At 36.8% G+C, this 12723-nt stretch overlaps 1 protein-coding gene across 2 annotated transcripts in view; it reads right to left on the minus strand.

The window, feature by feature from the left end:
* The window catches only part of LOC115209851 (protein melted), an 80382-nt gene that overhangs the window by 30411 nt on the left and 37248 nt on the right, over positions 1-12723 (minus strand). For both annotated transcript variants that reach the window (XR_004998327.1, XM_029778418.2), the window contains exons 9-12: positions 9381-9519; positions 6425-6542; positions 6040-6182; positions 620-754 (exon numbers count right to left, since the gene is read on the minus strand). Coding sequence is in view for 1 of the 2 variants with exons in the window: in XM_029778418.2 (XP_029634278.1) it covers positions 620-754; positions 6040-6182; positions 6425-6542; positions 9381-9519 (535 nt within the window). In the remaining variant the exon portion in view is untranslated. The remainder of the gene's footprint in view (positions 1-619; positions 755-6039; positions 6183-6424; positions 6543-9380; positions 9520-12723) is intronic.

Raw genomic sequence — 12723 nt, forward strand, 5'->3', positions numbered from 1 at the left:
AGATCTTGTGCAACTGAAACCTGAGTGTCATTTTGGTCAGCTGAGAGCAGTGTTGGCACAAACTTGGCAAACACACATCTCGTACCCAAATCTTCAGTGATAATGGACTGAACTGAACTGTAACTAATCTTCACATCCTCTGATAACACATGAATGGTGATTCGATGATTTCCCCTCACAGCTGCATGCACATCTGTGATGTTTTTCTCAGTTCAGCTGGTTGCAGGTCTCCCAGAATGTTCACTGATGTCGACATTTTGTCAGCCATCTTGGAAACGTCTGAACCATTCATACACTTGAGTGCAACTCATACACTCCTCTCCATACACTTTCTGCAACTTTGCTTAGGCCTTTGAGCAAGTATCAACTTTCTCTGTGATGGTCAATGTGAGGATCACACGCTACACACCTTCCTTCCAAGCACTGCTGTAAACAGCGGAAGTGAGCTAGAAGATTAAAGCTTAGTGAACCTGCACAACAGAGTTCAAGGTCAATCTGTCCCAAGTGGCTTCACTGTGTGCTTTAGCTTCATTAATATGGCAACAGTCCGGATATTTATTGATCAGACCTCATATAAGTAAAAAAATATGTATTGAAAAAAATACAATTAATTACTAACCTTAGCTGATGGAAATGATGATGTAACAACAGTAAGAAAACTACTTGGGCCTTTTTCTGACTTCAGAGCATCCCAGCATCGTTTCAGACAACTTACAGATGTATCTTGTTGGCCTAAAGCAGAAATGGCTTTGGCCTAAAAAGAAAGTTCACAAAACTTAAATGTTTTGAATAAACAAATTTTAGAAATTATAAAAATGAATTTGTTTTATAGGTAAGAAAACATAGAACTTTGAGGCAAACAAAATGGAAAATCATGCGAAATTTTCAAACAACAGAGTGAGTGATATAATGGGTATTGCAAATGGAAACTATAAGTTAGGAGTAAATTGCTGCAGCATCACTGCCATAAAAAATACACAAAGCATAATTGTAGCACATCATTATAGATAGTAATATACAATATATAACAGTATATGCAATAATGTGGAGGCACATGGCTTAGTGGCTAGGGTGTCAGTATCATGATTGTAAGATTGTGGTTTCGATTCCTGGACCAGGCGACGCGTTGTGTTCTTGAGCAAAACACTTCATTTCAAGTTGCTCCAGTCCACTCAGCTGGCAAAAATGAGTAACGCTGCAATGGACTGGCATCCCGTCCAACTGAGGAACACATATGCCATAGAAACCGGGAAACTGGGCCCATGGGCCTGAACAGGCTTTAAAAGGGTGCATTTTCTTTTTATATGCAATAATACATGTTCTTATCTAAAATTTATATATACCACTACAAATTTGTAATTGCAGAAATGTACATATGTACATTTTCTGTCACCTAAGACTTATATATAAATAAATCTTTCATGTAACTTCAATCCAAAGATCAGTGTTTAACTCAGTTTTTTCCAGTGACAGACAAATATTCTCCTAGATAAATATTTAATCTATCATACAAATTTTCTCAGAAGCTCTAGTGCCTATTCTACATACTTAAATGAATTAAAGTGATTTCTATAATTTGTTTGGGTTACAGAGGTACTGACGCATCACATAATGTATTTAAACCTATCATAGCCAGACTTTACTCATGCACTGCAAGTTACTACAGCACTGCAAGATAATGAAGCAAACACCAATTACTCAGTGCTTCAACTTCTAGAAGTGATAGTTTATTAACACAGTATTTATTTCTAGATGGTGAGCATATTTACAGGTGCTGAGATATAAACTAGTGAAAGTGTAACTGCTAGAGTAAGAATAGCTTGGGCAAAGTTTAGAGAGCTCTTACCTCTGCTGGTGACAAAAGGCCTCTCGCACAGAGTAAAAGGCAGACTGTATGACGCATGTGTACGAACAGCCATGCTACATGGCAGTGAAACATGGGCCGTGACTGCTGAGGATATGTGTAAGCTCGCAAGAAATAAAGCCAGTATGCTCTGATGGATGTGTAATGTCAGTGTTCATAGTCGACAGAGTGTAAGTACCTTGAGAGAAAAGTTGGACCTAAGAAGCATCAGTTGTGGTGTGCAAGAGAGACGTTTGCGCTGGTATGGTCATGTGGCGAGAATGGATGAAGATAGTTGTGTGAAAAAGTGCCACACCCTAGCGGTTGAGGGAACCTGTGGAAGAGGCAGACCCAGGAAAACCTGGGACAACTTGGTGAAGCACGACCATCAAACTTTAGGTCTCACCGAGGCAATGACTAGAGACCGAGACCTTTGGAAGTATGCTGTGCGTGAGAAGACCCGGCAGGACAAGTGAGACCATAACCCATGGCCTCTACATGGGATGTAGCCAGTCCACTTATGCATACCTTTCCTTCTTGGGACACAAAACTCTACTTGTGAAGACCTGTTGAGGCAAGTGAAAATCAAAAAATCAAAATCAAAATCAATCAACATCAATGGAAATTGCAGCTGTGATACCAGTGCCGGTGGTACATAAGAGAACCATCCAAACGTGGCCGCTGCCAGCGCCGCCCCGACTTGCCTTGTGCCGGTGTCACGTAAAAAGCACCATCCGATTGTGGCCATTTGCCAGCTTCATCTGGCATGTAAAAAGCCCCCACTACACTCACGGAGTGGTTGGCGTTAGGAAGGGCATCCAGCCATAGAAACATTGTCAGATCAGACTGGGCCTGGTGCAGCCTTCTGGCTTCCCAGACCCCAGTTGAACCGTTCAACCCATGCTAGCATGGAAAGCAGACGCTAAACAATGATGATGATGATGATGATGATGTGGTAGGCCAATACCTATCAATTTGGATAGCTGTAACTCTCATGTTTAACACAAGTGACAAAATTGCTAAAGAAAGAATTGGTGTAAATTTTAAGACTCTATGCTAAGGAAATATACCCAAATATTTGCTTTTTTGTAAGCAAAGAAAGGAATATTAAAATAATCTTATTAAAACATTTAAAAAAAATTAAATACAGAGTATCATTAAAACTAAATCAGATATGAATTACATCTATTCAGTAGTCAATATAGAAGATAAGTGTGCACTAGTATTAAAATTAGAGTCTTATAAAAATTGAACTTGACTAAACTAGGTAAATAAATCCTTATTATTATTATTATTATTATTATTATTATTATTATTATTATTATTATTAAAATATCAAAGAAATTAAGAAAAATACAAGCTTATATGAAGTGTTCCTACATACAATCCATTGTGGCTAAGCATCCAATTGTAACATACAATACAGAAGTCCCAAACAATTATAGCAGTGAATAAATGTAGGGAATAAATAATATACACATGTGCTTATAATTTCTTCTACATTTGTTCTGTGTATCATAACCATTTTCACTATTAAGAATAGTAGTAACCACCCCATTATGCTGGAAGCAGATTGACTGATGATACTCTAAGTGGAGTTCTAAACTCAACAGAAGCAGTTGTACATTTAACAGTACACACAAGACATACTATTAAAATATCTAAAGATATAATGGATAAAAATATATAAAGATATTCTTAGAGGTATGTATAAACACTTGTTAATATCATCAGAATTTTCAATGTAGCTACAATTATTTTTGATGATATAAACAAGGTCAAGCAATTCTATGAGCTGTTGGCAGGAGTTATCCATGATAAAGCTAGCTTATAGAAAAAAGTGACCTGAAAATGATGTGCATCATAAAAAAGAATAACAAAGGGTCATGGTGCATGATGGGAAACTGTATGGCAGATTCATCTCACTTGTGTCATTAAGAAATAATTAAAATTAGTTAAATTAAGAAATATCAATTGAAATGTTTCATAATCTTAGGTGAGGTACATAACACTGCCTACTGCTTAGCTGATACCTTCTCACTTTGTAAATAGCTGTCAGAAAAACCATCCAGCTATAAAAATATTCAATCCAATAATTAGTACATGTGAAAATCTACCAAAACTATCCCACCTATGTATGAGAAAATTATGGATGTAAAATACTAATAACAAACTAAAAATCTGTAGCAGCTCATGGAATACTAGCTATCATCAACATCACTAGCATTGTTGTAGTTGTCATAGTTACATTTTTTGTGTTTCTTAATAATATAAATGAGATAAATTTGCCATACAGTATCATACCATGCATCATCAGGTCGGGTAAGGTGTGGGGACATGCACTGCATTTGTCAGAATATTCTTAGGTCTCCCCAGGCAACCTATCAAGTAAAATCCTAGTCAATCCCCCATCTTTGTGAGATACCACCTCATCTGCTGTGACCATGTGGTCTACCAACATGACCCATCAATCCAGCTGGATCTTCAGTGAAAAGAACATGATAAGCAGGGTCTAACTTGAAAAATCATGTCAAACAGTTTGGGCTGGTGCTCCCAAGTCATACAAGTAACAGGACATATCCCAGTTTCTAAGTAGAGTCATTGGCTAGATACAAAATCTGACCAGTGGTAACCCACAATCCTGCAAAGCATCCTAGTACCAAAGGAGTTCAGGTGACTCCTAAAGGTCAGGGGCAGTATCCAAGTCTCACAACAACAAAGTAGGATAGGGAGGACTAAAGATGTAAAGATTCAAACCCTTGGCCTCCTGCTCAGATATCAGCATTGCCAAACACAGTTATCCAATGAGTCCACAACTGCACCAACTCATCTAAGCTTTTTTTTAAGATTTCAGACTCACAGCTAATATCACTATGAATCTCACTGTCAAGATAAGTTAAGCAGTCAACAACTCTTAACATTCTCACCCACAACAAAGACAGACAAGATGGAGTCCTCCAAGAAACCAAAGAAGGAATGGATCTTTGTCTTGACTCAAGAAACTCAAAGACATAATAGCTCCACTTCCTTATTTAGTGAAAAGAGAGCACTCCTTAAGACATCCAGAGACTCAGCAAGAATAACTGCATCATTAGCAAAATCTAGGTCTGTAATCCTATGAGTATACCATAACTCAATCAAACTAGCAGGCATTAAACAGAGTGGGAGCCAAAGCACAGCTTTGATGGTCCCTAGACCTAACTCATAAAATGTCAGATGCTGAGCTCCCAATCTCAATCAACACTGACTGTTCCGGTGTACAAGGCCATAATCAGCTTAATCAGTTAAGTAGGTATACCTTGCAGTTCCAGAATCCTCCAAAGCACATCTTGTCCACTAATTCAAACACCTTGCAGAGGATGACATAGGCTACAAGCAGCTCCTGCCAAAAGCTCCACCTGCATTCAATGAGTACACAAAGAGCCAGAATCATGTCAGTGGTAGACCTCTTTGGCATGAATCCTAACTACTCCAGCTGCTGAGAAGCAAGCAGATGATTTCACACTCTATTCAAGATGACCCTAGCAAAGACCTTACTGGACACAGAGACAAGTGTAAGAGCCCTATAATTGCCCCATAGTGGGGTAATTATGCCCCTGTTCCAGCCAGGTTGTATGATGCCACTGCACCATGATCCTTTGTTCTTCTTTTATGATGTACCTCATTCTCAGATCTAATCTAATAAATCTATCCCTTTTTTTTTATAAGCTATCTCTACCACCGATGACTCCTACCAACAGTTTACAGAATCATTTGACCTAGTATGGCATCACAAATTTACATTATAAAAAGTAATTTTCAAAATTTGTCTTGAGACATCTTGTACACTTTGTAAAGTGCTTGGCATTAAAAAGTGCATCCAGTTGCAGAAATCATACTAAAGCAGACTGCAGAGCTTGATGCAGTCTTCTAGTTTGCCAGCCCCTGTGATACCATGTAGCCAAGGCAAACATTGAAGGCAGATGTTAAATGATGATGATGATGATGATTTACCAGTAGTTAATGGTTATGTTAACTACTGGTAAATTGTTTAATAACAAAGCTGAGGAAAGCATATAAGGACTTTGTTAAATTTTTAAAGTGTTTCTTTTCTTTGCATTTCAACAATTTTTTCAAAGAAAATTATTTAATTAGGCTAACATACTTCTACATAACTATAAAATATCTAATTAAAAAACTGTGTAAAAGTCACTTACCTGCAAAGCTAGAAACATGAGATGAATCCAGGTTTTGGGTATGTGTGTAATTAACACAAAACAATTATTACTATAAAGACACTCATCTCCACGATGACTGGAACATACAAAGTTTAGCTTAACATAACGTTTATGGCGACCATCTAGATAAATAAAGTACAAATATAGCATGATATTAATAGATCAGATATTAGGAAAAGAAAATATAGACAAAAATAGATGAAAAAATGAGAGGAAGTTTTATATAATTTTAACTTAATAAATAAACTAATCACATTGCAATAACAGCTTTATCTATCTAATCCCACATTATAACACAATGTTGAAGTATTTTTCAGATAATAGTTACAATTCAAAAAATGTGGTTTTAAAAAAAAATACTTACTAACAACACTACATTTTACAGGTGATGGCAAACGAGCAGTCACATTATTGATAAAAACACGGATCTTTCCAAGATGCTTTTCACAAAACTGTTGGACAACATCACGATACAGTTCCTTCTGAGAAATTCAAAAATTACAGAAAGTTAAAACAAACACAGGAAGTGTATGTGTACTTGTGTGTGTATGTAGGTAGTGAGGCAAATAGCTTAGTGGTTAAGGTATTTGGCTCATGATCATAATGTCATGAGTTTGATACCTGTGGGTGTGTTATGCTCTTGAGCAAGACACTTTATTTCATGTTGATCCAGTTCACTCAGCTGGCAAAAGTGAGTCGTACATGTATTTCAAAGGGTCAGCCTTCCCACATTCTGTGACATGCTGAATCTCCCTGATAACTATGTTTAGAGTACGCATGTCTGTGGAATGCTCAGCCACTTGCACATTAATCTCACAAGCAGGATGTTCTGTTGATTAGATCAGCTGGAACACTCATCATCATAACCCAACAGAGTGCCAGCCTGTAGGTATGTGTGACTGTGCATACATTGATGCGCAGTTGGTTGCATGTGAAATAAAAATGCATAAATGGAGGATGCTTTGGCATTGAACAACACCTGAATAATTTTTATTTGTCTTCTGAAGAACTCTGGGAAATATTTTTCAAGATCAGAAGTGAAATGTCAAGTTTGCATATAGATAATGACTGTATACAGGTTGTTAAAGAGGAATAAAACATTTGTTGTTAGACATAGCAGAAAATAAATCATTAAGAGACAGAAAGAAAAGTCTGGGAGATGTAACCAAACCTTTAGATAAACCACAGAATCAATAGAAACATCAGGATTAAGTTCAAATATATGCCATGTTATAAGTTTCTGAGGCTTACTCTAAATTCAACCATGCCTGCATGCATGCATGAATGTATGCATGCAGCAAAAACACAAATTAGAGATAGTATTTAAGTTATGTCCAAGACATTTTGTTTTAATCAGATACACAAATACCAAATTCATGTAACAACAACTAAATGCAACTGGTGGACAAGTTATATTTATCAGATGTTATAACAGTCAAACATGTTGGTAAATTACACTTCTTCCCCTATTTTCTTCAGTTTCTCTTCCTCAAGCTTTATCCACTTAGAGTGCTTGGTAGTTCTTTATACAATTGACATCTTCCACACACATTGCAGACCTAACAGTAGTCTCTCTCTCTTTTTTGTACACTTAAGTTTTTCCAAAGTCACAGTCAATGACTTTGCTGATACTAAAGTTTCCAAAGACAAGATAATGACAAACTGTCAGGGAGCCTCCAAACCAGTCATAGCCAAACTGCAACCCACAGAACTTTCTGAATGGCATGCTTAATGGAAAATTATCTCAAATTTTTCTAGCAGTTCAGCCTGTTTGATGATGAACCATGTCTCATGTAGCCCTCTTCTTGGAAAAGGTTGTCAATGCCTGATCTAAACAATTACTTGGCAACTCAAAATATCAGGTAAATCTCCCTCATATTGTATCCTACTGTCTTTAGATGGGAAGGATACATTAATAATATAGTTATGTGTAGAGACACTAAGAGAAAGCGGGGAGAGAGACAGGGGGAGAGAGAGAGGGGGTAGTGACAACTTGAACAACTGTGATTATAGGTCTGTCTAATCAAAGTTCAACTGGGTCTAAACAACATCAACAAAACAAAATGATGCTATTTGACCCCCAGATCATCTCTGATTGACCAAACTTATGGTTAAAAATATTCCAGCTGTACTTATCTGTTTTTAGCAATATGCATCTACTTATGATCAAAAGCATTCCATTACTATCCAGTTTTTTTATCATTTTTATCTCAGGCATGTTGTCACAGATTACATTATCTGATGTGTTTTTCCTTCCTTTTTTTTTTTTGAAGGAAGTAGTGGGGTTTGATCTGAGAGAGAGGTGACTACTAACTCTAGCAGGCTGAGTAACTATATAAAATTACTGCCAATCTTTAATAGATTGTCATTTTGGTCTCCCTTTGCTTACTAAATGCAAAAGATCTCCAAAAGATCTAGATCATTGAGAACAAAAAGTAATCTGAGGTAATGAAAAAGGCTACTATTAATAATAATTGTTTCTATTTGGCAGGCATAGAGACGTTGGAGGTAAGAGCTGTAGGCTGCTAATTGGTAGTTAATTTGGTACAGTGAGAGGTGTCTAATTTCTTGGCTTATTTTCATTGTGGATTGTTTTCAAATCTCAATGTAAATACTTGTAAAGAGGAAATGGTTTCAAAATTTTGAAGCAGATTAGTTAAAGGTGATCACTAAAACACCGAGACTTGATAGGCTTATGTACAGAAAAAAGAATTCTGTATCTGGCAGTTATGTGCATAAAGTGGTGAGGAGAGCCAGCTACAGAAGAGAAGTCTTAAGTTATGTATGTGTGATTGCTTATACACACACACACACACACACATATGCACAAAAAGTTAGGGGGAAATAAGCATTAAACATAGAGCCTCTGAAGGTGTACTGCTTACTACACTAATCAGTGAAATTATTAATTAATCATTTACACCTTCATAAACTTTACCACCTACACACATAAAACCTCATACCTATATAAAAGGAGACATTAAAGATAAAATATTCATGACTATCTCATAATTATCACTGTATCATCGAGACTATCAGATGCTGTTTATACACCACTGATCATAATGCACTTCCTCACGTTGTTGTAATTTTCAAATGATGCTAGCCCAGTGGTTAGGTGGGAAGGCTAACATTACCCCTGAATGAAGCACCAATCCATTGCAGGGATAACCCATTTACACAAGAACACAATGCACACCAGTCTGGCAATTGTGGGTGCAACAGTATGAGGCCATGCACCCTCACCAAATTATGTTAAACTCACTGGTAGTGGGGGAGGGGGTGAAAAACAAAATATAGGCAGCATTCATGTCACTCACCATAGAAGAAACAGGAGATGGACAGGATGGATTTGTGGCAGTTGATGTCAGACTGTTACTAAGAGGAATGTCTGATACCATGGTTTCAAAACTTGGGCTAGTTGGTCTATCAAATATTGGGTCAGTATTTAATGAACTTCTGAAAATACACAACAAATGACATCAAGTTTATCTCTAAAGATTTTCTATAGAATGTAGAGCCAGCACTGAAAGTTATGATGCTTCATATACATCTAAATAAACAATGTAATCAAAAACAGAAAAATGGGTAATGAGTGCATATGCATATTTCAGGAGTTATTGTTCTTTCTTCAGTATCACATCCAACCCATTAACTATCCTTAAATACATTGCTTAAATAACCACTAAGTTTAGTAATGTAACACTATTGAATAAACCAATTTACATATTAAACACATTCCTGGCAACTGGTTTGTTCATATTAATGAAAACAATGCACTGATAATACAAAAGTAGAACACAGCATTGACTTATAAACCTTTAGTATATTTGGTAGTGTATTATGGTTGCAAAACAAAATATGGTCCTTACCAGCAATTAACAACAATTGACATATTAACCCTTTAGTATCTAGATTACTCTGTCAAATGTAATGCTTATTTACATTGTTTTGAATATAATATGCATTATTTTGTAGCATCAATGCTGAGACAGTGTATTTTTAGAATGACATTGTAGGGTAGATGTAAGAAGTCAGATCTGACCATTTTGAATATAAAACATGAGAATATTTGGGCCAGATATTGCTAGTTTAAATATTAAAGGGTTAAGAGTATTGAACCTGTCATTGTTTCCTTTTGTCAAGACTAAAAACATTGATTTTAAGAAACTTAATTGGTAGGTTAAGTTAGAAATCATTTAATTTAATAGAATCTTGGGAACAAATGAGAATACTTTCTTGGAATGTTTTGCCCAGTCAGATAGTACTTAGAAATCTGGCACTATGTTTATTGTCTATAATTAAATTTTTGGTGGGTAGTACAAGATAAAATCAGAACTTTATTTCGAATGAAAAATATTAGTTGTAAAATACAAAATGATACTCTTAAAGGTTTGCATTTACTCTCTCTCTCTTTTACTCTTTTACTTGTTTCAGTCATTTGACTGCGGCCATGCTGGAGCACCGCCTTTAGTCGAGCAAATCGACCCCGGGACTTATTCTTTGTAAGCCCAGTACTTATTCTATCGGTCTCTTTTTGCCGAACCGCTAAGTGACGGGGACGTAAACACACCAGCATCGGTTGTCAAGTAATGCTAGGGGGACAAACACAGACACACAAACATATACACACACACTTATATATATATATACATATATACGACAGGCTTCTTTCAGTTTCCGTCTACCAAATCCACTCACAAGGCATTGGTCGGCCCGGGGCTATAGCAGAAGACACTTGCCCAAGATGCCACGCAGTGGGACTGAACCCGGAACCATGTGGTTGGTTAGCAAGCTACTTACCACAAAGCCACTCCTGCGCCTATTTGTATTTATTTATTTTTTTACCCAACTGAAATTTAAATAATTGTAAATAGTTTAGTAAAATACTTTTCATAAATAATAAGTTTACATTCTCCTGCAAGATGCTGCATGATGAAATAAGACCAAATCATACAAAATATATCAAACTCCAAACAAGATAGTAAAACCCAAAAAATGATTTAATCCAAATAACTGCAATTTTATCATAAAGCTCTATTTTACAAGTTTATTGCATGACTTTAAATTTAAGGCATTATTCAGGTAGTTTTTCAGGCTGAATTTATGACCTACAGTATAGACAGGCTAATAAGCAGGCAAATTTCTTGAAGCTTTTTTGGTTACCTGACTAACATGACTGAACAGTCCAGTGTTAGTTTTTATGTTATAAAAATCAGTTTGCTGGAGAAAATATTTCATCACTGCTCATCCTGCATAACTAGTGTATATCCTTGCATGTTGAAGGGCATATCTACATGAGTTCATAGTATGCTGTTCAATGTCAGTGAAATCTGGTTTCAAAATATCAAATACAGGCACAACACCAGCTTCGTGGATGCTGATAGTCCAGAACCTCTTATAATCTACACTAATTTGTGAGCCGGAAATTCAAATTCCTGCAACTGATAGACTAGTTTACTGGTACCTTGCACCGTACAGTATTAATAAACTTATATCATTTATATTAATGTATAGGTACCTGTATTTCATTTAATTACTTAAATAAATTTAATGTTTGTTTAATATAGAGTGTGTTAGCCAAGGTGACCAACCCTAGCTTGGAAAACAAAATCAGTAGTCAAGAAAGGCTTTGGAACAAAAGGTTCTGGAAAATCAATGTTATACTTGTACTAAAACAATCTCACTTAAAGTAGCAGCATCGTGATTGGATGACCATCTTATCATTAGCATCATCATCATCATCAATTAGCAACTGTTTTCCATGCTGGCATAGATTAGATGGTTTGACCGAAACTGATAAGCCAGAGAGTTGCACCAGGGTTCAGTCTGTTTTAGCTTGATTTCCACAGTGGGATACACTTTCTAACATCAATCACTCCATAGAGTGTACTGGATGTCTTTCACATGTCACTGGCATGGCTACCTCTCGTGTATCACTGGCACCGTTCTGGTGGCACTGGCTCAGATGCCTTTCGAGTGTCACCAGCATGGGTGCCTTTCATGCGTCACCAGTATGGGTGCCTTTTGTGTGTCACCAGCACAGGTGTTTCTCACTTGTCACTAGTACGGGTACCTTTCACATGTCACCAGCATGAGTACCTTTCACATGTCACCAGCACAGGTGCCTTTCATGTACCACTGGCACGGGTGCCTGTCGCATATCACTGGCACAGGTGCATTTCATGTGGCACCAGCACATGTGCCTTTCACATGTCATCAGCACTGGCCAGAAAACATGTACCTGAAGAAACCACTTTGATACGTTACTTGTCAATGATGTCATCAGTTGGAGAAATCTAACCTACAGTGGTTTCATCAAAGGTGGTTAACAAAGATGCTTAGATTCCAAGTGAATAGTACTGACTCTCAAAGAGAAATGTTAAGGACTACAAAACATCAATACTATGTTGTATAATATTAAAGCAGATTTTGATGCTCATAAGGAAATGGTTGGAAAAGTGCTATGAAAGCAACAATAATGATAGACGTGGTGGTGGTGGTGGTGGTGGTGTGGTGGTGGTGGTAGTAGTAGTAGTAGCAGCAACAGCGGTAGCAGTTAGTAGTAGATGTAGTGGTGGTGATAGTGGTAGTAGTAATAGTAGTAGTACTAGCTGGACCCATGAAAAATTCACGTAATACATAAAAAATGTAAGCATCTGT

This window comes from Octopus sinensis, linkage group LG3, assembly GCF_006345805.1.
Source record: "Octopus sinensis linkage group LG3, ASM634580v1, whole genome shotgun sequence".
Classification (NCBI taxonomy): Eukaryota; Metazoa; Mollusca; class Cephalopoda; order Octopoda; family Octopodidae; genus Octopus; species Octopus sinensis.